The sequence below is a fragment of the Dryobates pubescens genome, chromosome 20, assembly GCF_014839835.1.
Source record: "Dryobates pubescens isolate bDryPub1 chromosome 20, bDryPub1.pri, whole genome shotgun sequence".
NCBI classification, from domain to species: Eukaryota; Metazoa; Chordata; class Aves; order Piciformes; family Picidae; genus Dryobates; species Dryobates pubescens.
This window is the reverse complement of record NC_071631.1, coordinates 1681593-1696192: the sequence shown is the minus strand read 5'-3', so window position 1 is coordinate 1696192 and position 14600 is coordinate 1681593. Positions and strand designations below refer to the sequence as shown.

The window sequence follows — 14600 nt, the reverse complement described above, 5'->3', positions numbered from 1 at the left end:
GTCCCCAGCCCCTCTGTGGGGACCTCGGGCACCTCGAGGCTCCTGGAGCCCTCCCGGCCCCTGTTGGGGAGCCTCAGGCACCTCCACACTCCCGGCCCCCCCCCCTCCAGCCCTATGCGGGGGACCCGAAACCCACTCGCCCCCGCCCCCGCCCCTCTACGGCTCCACCCCCGGTGAGGCCCCACCCCTGGTCACGCCCCCGATCGACTCCGACCCCGCCCCCAAAGCAATCCGCCAATGGCAGGGCGGCGGCCGCTCGAAACACCTCCCCCCGGCGCCGCGCCGCGCGCACTTCCGGCGCGCGCGGCGGGGGCCGGAAGCGGCGGGCGCGGGGGGTGCTGGGCGGCGCCGGGCGGCGGCGGCGGCGGAGCGGGAGCGCGGCGGGAGGTGAGCGCTGGGGCGGGCAGCAGGGGGAAGCTTCCCGCTGGGGCCGCGGGTCCTGCCCCGGAGCCCATATCGGCGGGACCTAGGCCGCTACGGAGCAGCCGCCACCGATCGCGCCTGGCCCCGGGGCTGGCCGGTGGGTGCCGGTGAGGGGTCGGGCCCACCCGGGCTCGGAGGACGCTGTCCACCTCTGCCGGGGTTGCGCTGGGAGGATGCAGGGAGACGGGAGGGGCTCCTGCCCGCTTGATGGGGGTTAAATCTGTTAAAAGCAGTGATTTCGGGTTAATTTAGTCAGGCAACGGTGAAAACTCCCCGATGGGGCCATTACCGGGGCTCACCGCCGCCCGAGGCACCGGGCGGGGCAGCTTCGGGCCTACCTGGGGTTCCCTGCGGGGAGCGGGGGCGCTTCCTGCCGCGGGGGCCCCGCCTGGGGGTGTCTTGCGCCCGAGTTCTGCCCGGTGGGGAGCTGGGTGGGAGCACAGGTTACCGAGGTGTGGGCCACCGACGGCCATCCCCTCCGGCGCCGGTCGACCCGGTGGAGGAACGGGATGGGGGCTGGTTATCTGCCCCTAGAACCCTAAGTGAGAGGCGTTTAGTCCTGCCCCTTGCGGCCGCTCTGTCTCCGCCCTCTGGAAGGGGGTCGGGGGGTGCCGGCGGGCAGCCCCCGGTCAAGTCGCCGCTGGCCGGTGATGCGGCGAGCGGGTGGGTCGGAAAGCGAAGGGGCCGGTGGGTTCCCGGAGCTGGCAGCTGCTGGGTGACTCCTTCGGGCGGGGAAGGGTGTGTGCCCAGGTGATAGATCCACGGCGGCGCTGGTTTGGCACAGCCTGGAGCAAGGATATTCGGGGAGTTGGTGTTCCCCGGCTGCCGTCGCAGGGCGCCGGGGGAGGGCTTTCTTTTAGCCTGTTGCTGCCTTCTCGTCTGCCTTGTGTGGTTCGGTGGTGATTTGGCTGGGGCAAAGGTGTAAAGGATTGCTTTGGATTTGGTGATAGTGGAATGAAACAAATATTAGAGGTCGGGTCCCAGGGTTTTGTCCCACGGAGCCTGGGCTGTGAGTGCACATCACCGAAACCCCAGGAATCCGTGGCGTGGAGAAGCTGCCCTGTTCCCTTTCTCTTCCTCACACAATCCTCCTGTCCCTGGGATGCTGCTGAGCTTCCCCAAAGCCAAAAATACCTCCCTGGCATTGATGTAACAAAGTTCAGCCAAGCAGGCACAGCTCGGGAGGGATGCTGACGAGGTTCGATGCTCTGAATCCCTGACAGGGAGCTTGGTGCTGCATCCAATTTAGCTTAGATCTGAGATCCTCAGTTCCTTCCCTGGTGGATTCATCGCCCTGACAGGGAATGGAAATGAGAGGAGCATAGCAACAAGAGTCTGGCAAGTGGGGGAAAAAAATCTCCTGTTTCATGTAATGGTGATGGGGAAAAAAGGAGTCCTTGTGCTTGCTGTGCTGTGGAGCAGTGGTGCACAAACTCCAGGGGAAGGTTAAAGTGAAAGTGGGCCCCGAGATGTGTGATGGCTTTGGGAGGGTTTGCTGTTTCAGGGAGTTTAAATAGGGTCCAGATGGGGTTTTTTTCTGGGGGGCTGGGTTGGGGATTTGGTTTTCTTCCAGCACTTTTGGTTTTCTAAATGAAGTAGCTGTGGAATACCAGCAGCACTCACCATGGGTTCTGGAGCAATGTCAACAAGTATTGTTGTGCTATAAACAGCAGAGATCTCTCTCTTGGCAGCTGCTGGGACTGGCAGTAGCTGTCTGGTGCTCATGGCTGGTCCTGACAACTGACTAAATTCAGGCACTGGAGTCCTGTCTTGCTTGAAATAGTCCTGTGCTTGATGGGCTGAAAAATAGCATAAAATTCATTGGGCTTTCGAAAGGTAAAAAAACAACAATGTTGGGAATCATCTGGCAGCTGATCCCCTGAGAGTCATCCCAGTGTCAGCTCAGAAATAAACTGTGGTATGTTCTTAATTTAGTTGTCCCATCTTCCTCCCTCCTCTTGCCTGCAGAAACAGGAAGTAGCTGATGCAAATTTCGTGTTGCTGACAGCACTTCGTCGGCCCTCACAGGAGCTGAATCTGAAGGCAGGCGTAGGTTTGACTTGCTTTGGCTCTGAAACTAGCACTGGTGTCTTGCAGAATGTCTTTAAGTGAGGGCTGGGGGTTAATGTGCAACAGGAAGGATTTCACTGGCACCATTCCTCTGAGCTCCTTTGCCTGGGACGTGCCAGCCCCAAACAGGAAACTGCTCTTGCTCTGGTGCTGGGCAGGATCGGTTCGGGGCTCGGTTCCCTTCCCCTCCCCGGCGTCAGAACAGCCTGGTTGCAGATGAAAGCTTGTTTGCTGCACACTGTGTTCACAGCCATGTTCCCAAGCTTGGGTGGAAATCAAAAGCTCATTAAACAGATGAAGCAAAATGTGCTGTGAGAATGAATGGAGGCTCAGGCCCAGGGTGAAGTGTGTGTTTGCTGCGAGCCCATAGCTTCTGCTCCGTTGGTAATCAAAGTTCAATTGAATTTAAACAAGACCTAGATTTAAGTGCTTGCTTTGTAGTCCCAAAAGGGAGAGCTTCATCTCCACTGCTGTCAGCAGCAGAGCTCTGAGCTTGGCTTGCACAGCACAGCTTGAAAGCTTTTCCCATTCCTCCTGAGCAGAGGGCGAGGTGCTGAGCAAAAGTGCCTCCTGGGTGATGTCTGTGTCCCAGCTTCCTCTGGAAGGGAGGCAGAGGAGCTGATAGCAGAGTGCTGAGACCTGGGGAGCCAGTCTGTCACCACTCCTTTTGCAGGCAAAATGCTGGCTGGGTGTAGCCCAAGCAGGTCTGCCTCTGACCCTGGCTTTTCTTCTTTGTTCCCCCTTGCTAAACATTAATCTGCAAACTCTGGCTGCTGCTGTTGGTTACAGCTAAATCATTTCATTCCTTGTGGGTGTGTAGATAGCAGAAGGAGTAAGGGTGAGCCAAGATCACTTCAGCAAGGAGTGACCCAAGCTGCCTGCTCTGGGACTTTGTGCCGCCTGCTCCGAGTTCTGATTTTGCTGCCAGTTTACCCAGTGACTTCTCTTGTAAGTTGCCTTAATGCTGCCCATTAAAGAGAAATTAAAATGAGTTCACCATCTGCCAGGTCAGGCTGGTGTGGAGCACTGTGAGCCAGGGAAAGGCAGGAAGGAGGTGGTGTCACCCAGCACGGGGACCTGGAGGAGCCTGAGCCTCAGGAGCACCTCCCTGTTGAAGGACATTAATCCTGCCAGCGGAGCTGGAGCTGGTGAGCTGTGCTCCTCACACCAGCACCGTTTGCTGCTGGGGCTTGGAAGCTGCTTTCCATCTGGACTTTCTGGTTTGTAATCCTGATTTGAAGTGCAGTTTGTGGCTGGGGTAATGGGGCTGATCAGATTAGATCAGCCTGGAATGCGATGGGGATCAGCGGCGCAGAACAGCAGCGCTGCCCGCTCAGCGCCGGCCGAGCCTGCTGTCCTTCCTGAGCCCCCTGCATTGCACCTATCTCCCTGCTCCCTCAAAGCTTCAGAGAGTTTCTTTAGCAGGTGGCTCTCTTCTTGTTTCTTTTTCTGGGGGGGAAGGAGGAGGGGGAAAAGGAACACTTTTGGTGTGCGGAGAGCGGGGGAGGCAGAGCCCTGCTCTTGGCTGCGCTCCCGCTTGGAGACGTGAGCCCCATTCTGGATGCAGCAGAGCCCTGCCAGCCCTGTGGTCAGGCTTTGCTACATTGCACTGAATTAAAACAACAGCAGAAAGGCAAAAAAGAGAAGTATTCATTACTGCTAATTACGTGGGTGAGTGCCCACAGGCTTCAGCCTCTCTGGACTTCTGTGTCTGGAAGCCATCCAGCGGCTGCTGTCCGGCTCTCTCTGAGCTATCTGCTGGGGCTCAGTGCACGGAGGAGGAAACTGCTCCTGGAAAAGGGGGGGTGGTGGCCTCTTTCCTGCCTCCCCCTCTCCAACATCAGTGCTGCTTCTGCTGCAAGCAGGCAAAAGAAGGGTGAAAATTGGCCTTGTTTGCCTTGTGACATCGGAGCTGCCCCACGTCCTCTGGAGGCTGCTCCGGAGCAGGGCCCTGCTTAGAACTTCAGGGCTTGTTCTGAGGGAGATCTGCTGGACACAGCTGGCTCAGCCCTGCTTTCCTTTTTGGGTGTGCTGGGAAGGTCTTTCTCCCTCCAGGCAGGTTTTGAGCTCTCCCAGGCTGTTGCAATAAGCAGGAAGCTGCGTCCAGGCTGTGATTCATGTAGTAAAAGCCTTGCCATGAGTTGGTGAGGAGCTAAAATTGCCTTTGGTGATTGCTGCTCCCTCCCTGCATTCCCTGGGCTTTAGTCTGCTCCCACAGCCTGACTTGTCTTGCTCCCTGCTGCAGAGCCTCTGCAAGGCAGGAATTCATGGAAGGTTTGTCTGACTCTTGGACTCTTCCAGGTGAGATGCTGCAAGTGACTTCTGCACTTCAGTCACTTTGCTGTGCAGTGCCTGAGGAGCAGGCTCTGGAGCCTGGGTACCACAGCCTGGAGAGGATGAACAGGGGCACATTGTGGCAGCAGCAGCTCTGCTGCCTTAGCTCCTGCACCTGCTCCTCTTGGCATGTGCCAGGGTGCCAGGCTCGTTCTGCACACTGATGCTCCAGTGATGCTGGAGTTAGGGATGTTCCTGGGAGGATTTCAGGACTCTGGGAGGTCTCTGTAACCTGAAGTGTGTGAACTCTGCTTTTCTCCCCCTATTTTCCAGCCCAAAGGATTCTGTGAGCTCGCAGTGCAGCAGCTCTGCATCTGCTGTGTGGTCCCAGCTGGGCCTCTGGCCAGGAGCTGGCTGCAGTGACATTTTGTGCAGCCCTCTTGCTTCATGGAGCACTGTCAAGACAAGGTTAAAGGATGGAAGTTTTAGTGTCCTTATATGTGTGAGAAGTCCTTGCAATGGAGGAGAAATAATGTGGCCATTAAAGAGCAGCTGTGGCAATAGGAAGTGGCTGTTGTGTAATCCCAGCGCCCTTGCTCCTGGCAGAGCATCAGCAGGACGCAGAGCTAGGTGGAAATCATTCCTCTGGAACTGGTAGAGCTTGCAGCAGGCAGCTGATAAGCCCTCTTCAGTGCCTGACATCTGAGTCCCATCCTGTGAGAGGAGGTGAATCATTGTCTTCTGCCTGTGCAGGTTGTGGCCAGCAGCAGCTATGGAGAGGTTGGTGGAACGGTTGGAGAAGGCTGTGGAGCGCCTGGAGACGGTTTGCCAAGCCCCTGGCAGGTGTGGAGATGGCTCCCCCAAAGGTGAGGCCCTGTGCTGAAGCTGTGGGTGGTGCAGCAGGGTCAGGGGCAGCAGCAGAGGCTGCTGTGGGGCAGGCAGTGCTGATGCAGAGCCCTCTGGGTGCCTGCTGGGGGAAGTTCGGTTTCGCAGCAGGCGCCGAGGGGCTGCGGTTAGCACCCTGCTGGAGGAGGCTTCCTGTGGCTGCAGCGCTTCCCCTGCCTGCCTTCAGCTGCCAGCCCCAGGCTGAGCCTGCTGCCTTCAGCTGCTGTCACCCAGGGGTTAGCCTGGGTGTGAGGAGGGCGGGAGGAGCAGCCCGGGAGCTTGGTGCTTGTGTGTGGCTGCTCCCAGTGACTGCTGTGCCCTGGTTCCTTCCCTGCAGGGGTGGCTGAGTACGTGCAGGCTTTCGATGCCCTTCTGGCTGGCCCAGTGGCTGAGTACATGAAGATCAGCAAAGAAGTTGGTGGGGATGTGCAGACACATGTAAGGACTCCAGTTCCTCTCCCTTGGCTCTGAATGCTGCCTGGCCTTGGGGGGCTGCTGAGGGCCAGGGTTGCTCTCAGTGTTTGCATTGCTCCAGTGCTGTGTTCTGGGAAGTTGATAAATCCCTGAGGATTCACAGCAGAGGCAGATGCCCAGATAACCTCCAGCAGGTTGCCACCTACACACAGGATGAATCAAACCTCCTCCTTTATATCTTGAGCAGTTAGGTGCCTAGCTCTCTTTTTAGACTTCAATGCTTGCCTCCAGGAGGCCCAGGAGCTGTTGCACTCCTGGGAGTTTTCCCTGGGGATGGTTGTCTCCAAGAATATGCTTTGAGATCAGCAGAGCTGCTTTCCTGCACACTAGGAGATGCAGGCAGTGGGAGTTTGAATGGTTCTTTGCCTTATGTTGGGTACAAGGGAAGTACCTTCTGCTCTGCTCTGCTGAGACCCCACCTGGAGGCCTGTGTGCAGCTCTGGAGCTCCCAACACAAGAAGGACTTGGACCTGTTAGAGCAGGTCCAGAGCAGGACACAAAGATGGTCAGAGGGAGCACCTCTCCTATGAAGGCAGGCTGAGAGAGTTGGGGTTGTGAAGCCTGGAGAAGAGAAGGCTCCAGGGAGACCTCAGAGCTGCCTGCCAGTACCTGAGGGGGCTCCAGGAGAGCTGGGGAGGAGCTTTGTGCAAAGGTATGGAGGGACAGGAGGAGAGGTGATGGCTTCAGGCTGGAAGAAGCTGGATTTAGAAGAGACATTAGGAGAAATCCTTCCCCATGGGGGTGGTGAGGCTCTGGGACTGGCTGCCCAGAGAAGCTGTGAAGGCTTCAAGCCTGGAAGTGATCAAAGCCAGGCTGGGTGAGGCCTCGAGTGACCTGATCTGGAGGAAGGTGTCCCTGCCCATGGCAGGGGGCTTGGAACTAGGTGGTGTTTAAGGTCCCTTCCAACCCAAAGCACTTTGTGATTCTGTGCTGTGGTTTGTGTCTCTGTCCCCAGGCTGAGATGGTTCATGCAGGGTTGATGAGCGAGAGAGCAATCCTGGTGATGGCCTCTCAGCATCGGCAGCCAGAAGAGGTAAGTGTGGGAGGTCTCTCCTCAGGCCTTCTGTGCCCTTCCCTCAGGGATGTCTGCAAGTGTGGGGGAGTCTGGGACACCACAGGTGCTCCAGATGAGGAACTGGAGGAGGATTGGAGCCCCCCTGCAGCCGTGAGATGCTCTTGCTGACGGCGTGGCCTGTCCTGGGTGCTCGCCCAACGCTGGGCAGAGCTCTGGAGGCCGACTCTGGTGCTGCAGAAGTGACATTCTCCAGCCAGTAGAGCAGCAAAGTTCCCTGCAGCCCTCAGAGCAGCTTCTGAGTGTCAGCTCACAGCAGCTGTCTCGAGTTTCACCTGGCACCAGCGCTGCACAATCTCTGTTCCCTGGGATGCAGCCTGCAGACGGAGCTGAGCTGAGGCAGGAGCCAGGGTGGGATTTGCTCTCCATGATGAGATCCTCCTGCAGTCTGACAGGCACTTGCCTCTCTCCAGTGGCCTCTGAATTAATAGCCAAGGCTTTTAGGATTGATTTGTCCCTAGCAAGTAATTTAACACTTTGCCCAAGGCTGCTGCTTCTCAGCAGGGTGTGAGTGAGAAGCTGCTCCTGAATGCCTTGGCTCTTCCCTGCTGAGAGCTGCATTTGCTGAGCAACAGGATCCCAGCTTGCTGTTCTTTGCTGTTATTCTCTGGCTCAGTCCTGCCTTCTCCTCTTACACTGTGGGAGCTGGGTTTCTGTGCTGCCTTCCTGCTCACTGCAAAACAGATCTGCCCTCTCCCTTCCACTTGGCATTGGGAGGTTGGTTGTCTTTCAGCAGGCTTGCTGGGCTGCTGCTCTGATAGCCTCTGCTCTGAGAATCTGCTTACAAGTTCCACTGGCAGGTTGTTTAACTGGAGGATTGGGAGCAAAACAACCTTCCTCTAGTGCAGGTGGTCTTGCAGGAGTCTGGGCAGGTCTGGAGCAGCCAATTTAAAAGGCAGAGTGTGTGAACTCTCCTTGCTTGTGGCAGGGAATTGCCCCATCCTGGTACTTGGCTCTGGCACTAGGGTGAAGCTTCTGGAAGTGTGGCCCTGGCCAGTGGTGCTCAGAACCTCTCTGGTTTTCATCTAAGCAGAGGAAGGGACAGCAAGAGGAAAAGCTGAGGCTTTGAAAAGCAAGATTTGGCCACTTGTGTCCCTCCTTGCTGCCCCCAGCAGCAGACTTTCTGACCTTAAAGGAAAGAGAAGTTACCCAAGAGGCATCAGTGGAAATGTGAACTTGGCTGCTCTGACCTCAGAAGACTTTTAAGGGCTTTCAGTCAGCATTCCAAGTGGAAAACACACAACCAACCTCCAGCATCCAAGGCTGACTTGGATTGAGTGGATCCTGGGGCCTGGCTTAGGAGGGTGGCTGGATCCTGGGGCCGGGAGGGTGACTTCAGAAGCTGCTGTGCCTCTGGCTGCAGGGCAGGCTGTGGATCCCCAGCTGCAGAGCCCTGCACAGCACCTCTTTGCCTGGGGGTTTCTGAAGGAGAGGGGGAACTTGCCCAAGTGTCTGGGAACAAAGGGATCCGAGGCAGGCAGATGCTATTTCTGTCCCTGTTCCTAACAAGCTCTGTCAGTGTCTCTTGGATTCAACATGAGTCACAGTTCTTGGCGTGCTCCCACAGCACTGATCTGGTTGGGAGCTGTGACTTCAGCCCTGGAGGAGCCTGGCTGGACAGGCAGGGCCAAGCCTGGACAAGAGCTGCAGCAGCAACCTGTGCCAGCTGGAGTCTTCTTCCAAGCCACCATCATCTCGGCAGAGCCACCCATGAAGAGGTGGAGGCCCTTCCAGGGCAGTCCTGATGTGCTTAATTGTCCCCTCCTGTCCTGCAGAATGCCTTCTCATCCCTCCTGAAGCCCATCTCAGAGCAGATCCAGGCGGTGCAGAACTTCAGGGAGAAGAACCGAGGCAGCAAACTGTTCAACCACTTGTCGGCGGTCAGCGAGAGCATCCCGGCCCTGGGCTGGGTGGCCATGGTAAGGCCTCCAGCTGGGAACTGCTTGCCCTGGGCTGCTGGGGAGAAGCCTGCTCAGCTGCTCCAGGCCACTGTGCTCTTTCTTCTCTAGGCTCCCAAGCCTGGTCCCTATGTGAAGGAGATGACTGATGCTGCCATGTTCTACACCAACAGGATCCTCAAGGAGTACAAGGATGTGTAAGTTCCACCTCCTCCCTGTGTGGGGCACAGCTGGCAGGGTGTGGAGGGGCTGCTCCAGTGCCTAACCACAGCTGCCTGGCTCTGGAATCCATTCTTCTGGTTCAAGCTCAGAGTGTCTGTGCAAAGCCTCAGCTGGGCTTGGTGATCCTGAGGCTCTTTTCCAACCTGAGCGCTCCTGGGAGTCTGTGAACTGTTCTTCCCTGATCAGAGAATGGGTTGGGTTGGAAGGGACCTTCAAGATCATCCAATTCCAGCCCCCTGCCATGGGCAGGGACACCTCCCACCAGCCCAGGCTCATCCAGCCTGGCCTTGAGCACCTCCAGGGAGGGGACAGCCACAGCCTCCCTGGGCAGCCTGTGCCAGGCTTTCACCACTCTCTTCCTAAGCCCCAGTCTCAGTCTCCCTTCTTCCCAGCTCAAAGCCATTGTCCCTCCTCCTGTCACTTGTCAGATCCTCAGGGCCAAGATTCCTTGCACTGTTGCAGCTGGAGTCTCTGGTAGCAAGTCTGCTGCAGCTTTTCTCTCAGCACCAGCACCCAGGGCAGCAAGTTGGGTCTGGGGAGTGGGGTTTGAACCAGACCCCTTCATTCCAACGGTGCAGGGCAGGCCTGTGGCCTTCTGCCTGCAGGTGCAAGATTCACACTGAGGCTGCAGCATGCTCCTGAGGGGGTGGTGAGGCTGCTGGGGGAGGCTGAGGCTGCTGGGGGGGGGTCCAGCTGTGTCTTGTCTGCAGGCTGAGAGGTGCAGAGCTGTAAAGACCTTTTTGTAGTCCCTGGGTTTGAGTGGCAAATTCAGCTGTTCACTCCTCATGGTCTCCTTGTGCCCTCAGAGACAAGAAGCAGGTGGACTGGGTGAAAGCTTACCTGAGCATCTGGACAGAGCTGCAGGCCTATATCAAGGAGCATCACACCACAGGGCTGGCCTGGAGCAAAACAGTAAGTGCTGGCTGCACCTGCAGGAGCTCCCTGGGTGGGGATTGCCGATGCCTGCAGCAGACACCGAGCTGGGCCAATCACCTTCCCTCTTGCTGGCCTCTTCCAGGGTCCTGTAGCAACAGAAGGGACTAAAGCACCATCTGCTGCCCCTGCTGGGGTTGCACCTCCCCCTCCAGGCCCTCCTCCCCCTCCTGCTCCTGCCCCCAGCAGCTCCAGCATGGACGACTCTGCCTCCCGCTCCGCGCTCTTCGCTCAGATCAACCGGGGAGAAGGCATCACCTCGGGTAGGGCAGGGGCCCCCAGAGCTCTGCTCTGAGTCCTGCCTTGTGCTGCTGTTCCTTGACTCACTTGCTGAGGAACAAAAGGCATCTGGCAGGGGGTGAGGCTGGGAGCCAGGAGCAGCCCTGAGGCAGCTCCCTGGGAGCACAGCTGAGCGTTGTCAGCCTCAGCTGGCAGGCAGGGCTGGGGCACAGAGCAGCTCTCTGCCTGCCTGCTACACAAGGTGCAATTTTGCAGCTGTTTGTTCTAGCACAGCACTTGGCCCTTCTGTGGCTTGCCTGGGCAGTGGATTGAGGCAGGCATGAAGCAAAAGCAAGGTGCCAGCTCAGAGCTGCTTCCAGCTGCAGGGTGGAAGAGCTGACACCTTCTGCTTCCCTGTGTCCTCCTCACTGCTGGGTCTGTTTCTTGCTCCCTCTTGTCGAGCTTGGGCTCAGCTGAGGCCCATCTGAACTGATTTGCATTTTGAAGAGGTGGTTGTGCTGACTGCTGTCAGCAGGGCTCTCTGTGCTTGTGAAACTGCATTCCTGGAGGAGAGCTGGACCTCAGGTTCAACTTCTCTTGCAGGCTTGAGGCACGTTTCTGATGACATGAAGACCCACAAGAACCCAGCACTGAAGAGCCAAGGGGGCCCAGTGAGAACTGGACCCAAGCCTTTCACTGCTCCCAAACCAGCCTGCAATGCTAATCCCTCCCTAAAGACCTCTCCAAAGGCTCCTCCATTGCTAGAGTTAGAAGGCAAAAAGTGGAGAGTGGTGAGTGAGAGCTTGGGGTTGGAGTGGAGGCAGCTTGGCAGCAGGGAAGGAGGAGCCTGTGCTGGAGCCCTTCCTTGTCCAGGCACCTTGCTTCTAAAGGAGCTGCCCCTGCCCTGCTGCCCACATGGGTTGGTGGCTCTGCATCCCAGAAACAAGGTGGTTTTTCCCCCTGGCTTTCCAGGAAAACCAGGAGAATGCCAGCAACCTGGTCATCAGCGAGACAGAGCTGAAGCAGGTAGCCTACGTCTTCAAGTGCACAAACAGCACGCTGCAGATCAAGGGCAAGATCAACTCCATCACCCTTGGTAAGTGCAGGAGGCCTGGGAGCTGCTGCTGGGCTGCTGGCAGAAGGCTCAGTCTGCAGAGCCTCTGTGACCTGCTCTTGGCCCTTCTGCCCAGATAACTGCAAGAAGCTAGGCCTGGTCTTTGATGACGTGGTGGGCATCGTGGAGATCATCAACAGCAGGGATGTCAAAGTTCAGGTGAGTGTCTGCAGGCTCTGCCCTGCCTGCTGCCACATCTGCTGCTTGGAGTGGGTTGATGCCCAGAACAGCAATGTGCCTCTGGGGAGAATCACAGAATTGTCAGGGCTGGAAGGGAGCTCAAGGCTCAGCCAGTCCCAACCCCCCTGCCATGGGCAGGGACACCTCACACCACAGCAGGTTGCTCACAGCCACCTCCAGCCTGGCTGCAAACACCTCCAGGCATGAGGCTTCCACCACCTCCCTGGGCAGCCTGTGCCAGGCTCTCACCACACTGATGAGATGCCATCTGCCCTACCACTCTGCAGCTCACCCTTAGGGAAGGGCTGAAATTTGCCTCACTGAGCTGCTGCAGGGCTCCAAGTGAGAGGTCAGTCCCTTGGCACCATCAGACTGCCAGGGTAGGAGGCCAGCAGCTGAAGCTGCTCGGGTGCCAGGTTTGGTCTCTGGGCTGGGAGGGTCACCCTGCCCAGCACTCCCTGGAGGTTTGCTCTAAAGAGATCAAAACAGCAGCTCCAAGGTGGGAGCAGCTGAATCCCAGAATTGTTTAGGCTGGAGAAGACCTCTTAAGGTCATTGAGTCCAAGCATTGCCCCAGCACTGCCAGGCTGCCACCAAACCTGCTCCCTCAGCACCACATCTCCACAGCTCTGAAACCCCTCCAGGAATGGAGGCTCCACCACTGTGGGCAGCTTGCTCCAGGGCTCAGCAACCCTCAAGGGGCAGAAATTGTTCTCCATGTCCAACCTAAACCCCTCCTGGGGCAGCTTGAGGCCATTTCCTCTCCTGTCCTTGGGTGAGGAGCCCAAGCCTGCGGTGGGAGGCTGCACTCCAACCTCTTGCCTCGAAGGCAAGCCTCCAGAAGAAAATAATGTGGCTGCTCCTCTGAAGCTAATGCTGCTCCTCTCCCTGCTGCTTTGACCACTCTGCCAGGTGCTGGGTAAAGTGCCAACCATTTCCATCAACAAGACAGATGGGTGCCATGTGTACCTGAGCCAGAGCTCCCTAGACTGCGAGGTCGTCAGTGCCAAGTCGTCAGAGATGAACATCCTCATCCCCACCGAGGCTGGGGACTTTGTAAGTCCTGCCTTCCAAATGCTGCTGGGGGAGCACAGAGCAGGGAATGTTTGGTGTCAGGGAGGGAGGGTTCTGGGCTTTGGAGCCTGTGACTGATGATCAGATGTCAAAGGCAGGGCATCGAATTGGCTCTGGAGTGAGGTCATGGTTGGTTTGTGGGAGCTGCTGCTTCCTCAGGAGCTCTGGGGAGGGGGTTGTGGTGCAGGAGGGGGCACAGCCTGTGTCACAGTGCCACAGTACAGGAGAGGGGGGAAGGGACCTCAAGAGATTGAGTCCAACCCCCCCCTGCCAGAGCAGGGCCACAGAATCCAGCACAGGTCACACAGGAGCACATCCAGATGGGGTTGGGGCAGGAGACTTCACAACCCCTCTGGGCAGCCTGCTCCAGGGCTCTGGGAGCCTCACAGTGAGGAAGTTCCTCCTCTTGTACCCTTCCTCCCCAGCCTTCCTGTGGGTCTCCTTCAGTCACAAACTGCTGTTTTGTTGACAAGAGATTGCTGTCTTGCTTTCCCCCCTCCAGACTGAATTCCCTGTCCCAGAGCAGTTCAAGACAGTGTGGAATGGGCAGAAGCTGGTGACCACGGTGACCGAGATCGCTGGCTAAGCAGAGGAGCTGCAGGGCTGCTGCCTGCCCCTGGCCCTGCTGTGGGACAAAGAGCTGCTTTCAGATGATCCTTTTAGATTTCTTGTACCTTTCTGCTCTCCAAACTGCTTCTCTTCTACCCAGGAGACACAAGCTGCCTGCTTGTCCCTCTGCCCAGGCTGTGGGGTGGGTGGCAGGTCAGTTAGTGTCCACCTCTGGCAGCAGGAAGGTGAATTTTTATTTCCCTTTTCTTTTTTTGGTCTCCCCTGCACCAAGTGATGATGTCAAGGTTTTAAGTGAGTTCCCAGCCAGTACTGGCAGTTGGCTTTCAGAGTGTTGTTCAGGTTTGGGGTTTTGGGGGTTTCTTTTGTGTTGCCTTTAAGCAAAGTGTTTGTGGGAGAGAGGAATGTTGTCCCCTTTGAACAGGGAGTGGTTTGTGGGGAGGGCCAGAGGGGCCAAGGTGGCTCCAGGAGCTCCTGGCAGCTGCTTCATTCCAGCTCCATGTACTGCTTGATGGCATTACAGGACATGGGCATGGCTTAGTTGGACCAAAGGCTGAGGACCTGGGCCCTAGCATTCCACCCTCATTTCTCTTCCATCATTCCTTCTAGCTCAGTGTACTTCTGATTGTGCCATGCCAGAGGCTTCCTAGTAACCAGTGCCAGAGGAAGCTGCAGTGGAGTAGCTGTGGGTACCCTGCTCCTGGCAGTCTGGTTGCTAGCTTGGAGCTGAGCACCTCTGATTCCAGGAGCCCTCCTCCCTCCAAAGGGAATCTTTGCCTCAGGGCTTCCTTCTTGGAGCAGCTGCACTCAGGTTGTCTTCCAGAAGAGCTCTGAAGGTGTCCCCCTCCTGCAGAGGAAGGATCTCCTCACTGCAGGTCAGCTGTGCAGTGCTGGAGCTACCTGAGCTGCATCAGGGCAGTTCAGCTGCAGCCAGCCCCCACCAAGGGAATCCTCTCAGCCTCTCTTCCCTGTTGCTTGGCTCTTGGCTTTGGTGGAAGCTTGCAGCCTCTGTTCCAGGGCTCTGGAGCAGGGTGGTGGATTTCAGCCCCCAGTCCTGTACTGACCCCCACAGGGACCTGCAGCTGCTTTGACCTTCGGTGTTCTGTTCCCCCTCCCCCAGGCCTCGGGTGGCACAAGCAATCCCCAGAGCATTTCCTGTCAAGTGTCAATGGTCTTCTTCTCTAGGGCAAGACTTA

General features: G+C 57.3%; 1 protein-coding gene across 1 annotated transcript; it reads left to right on the top strand.

Annotated features, from left to right (window-relative positions):
* Window positions 1–231: 231 nt before the first annotated feature.
* Window positions 232–14555, top strand: CAP1 (cyclase associated actin cytoskeleton regulatory protein 1). Its single transcript, XM_054170423.1, is given in 14 exon segments — window positions 232–272; window positions 274–387; window positions 5521–5633; window positions 5990–6090; window positions 7082–7159; window positions 8974–9117; window positions 9208–9293; window positions 10125–10230; window positions 10337–10514; window positions 11074–11261; window positions 11443–11566; window positions 11661–11743; window positions 12676–12819; window positions 13340–14555. Coding segments are annotated over 14 exon segments (1578 nt in total). The 5' UTR covers window positions 232–237; the 3' UTR covers window positions 13424–14555.
* Window positions 14556–14600: the final 45 nt, after the last annotated feature.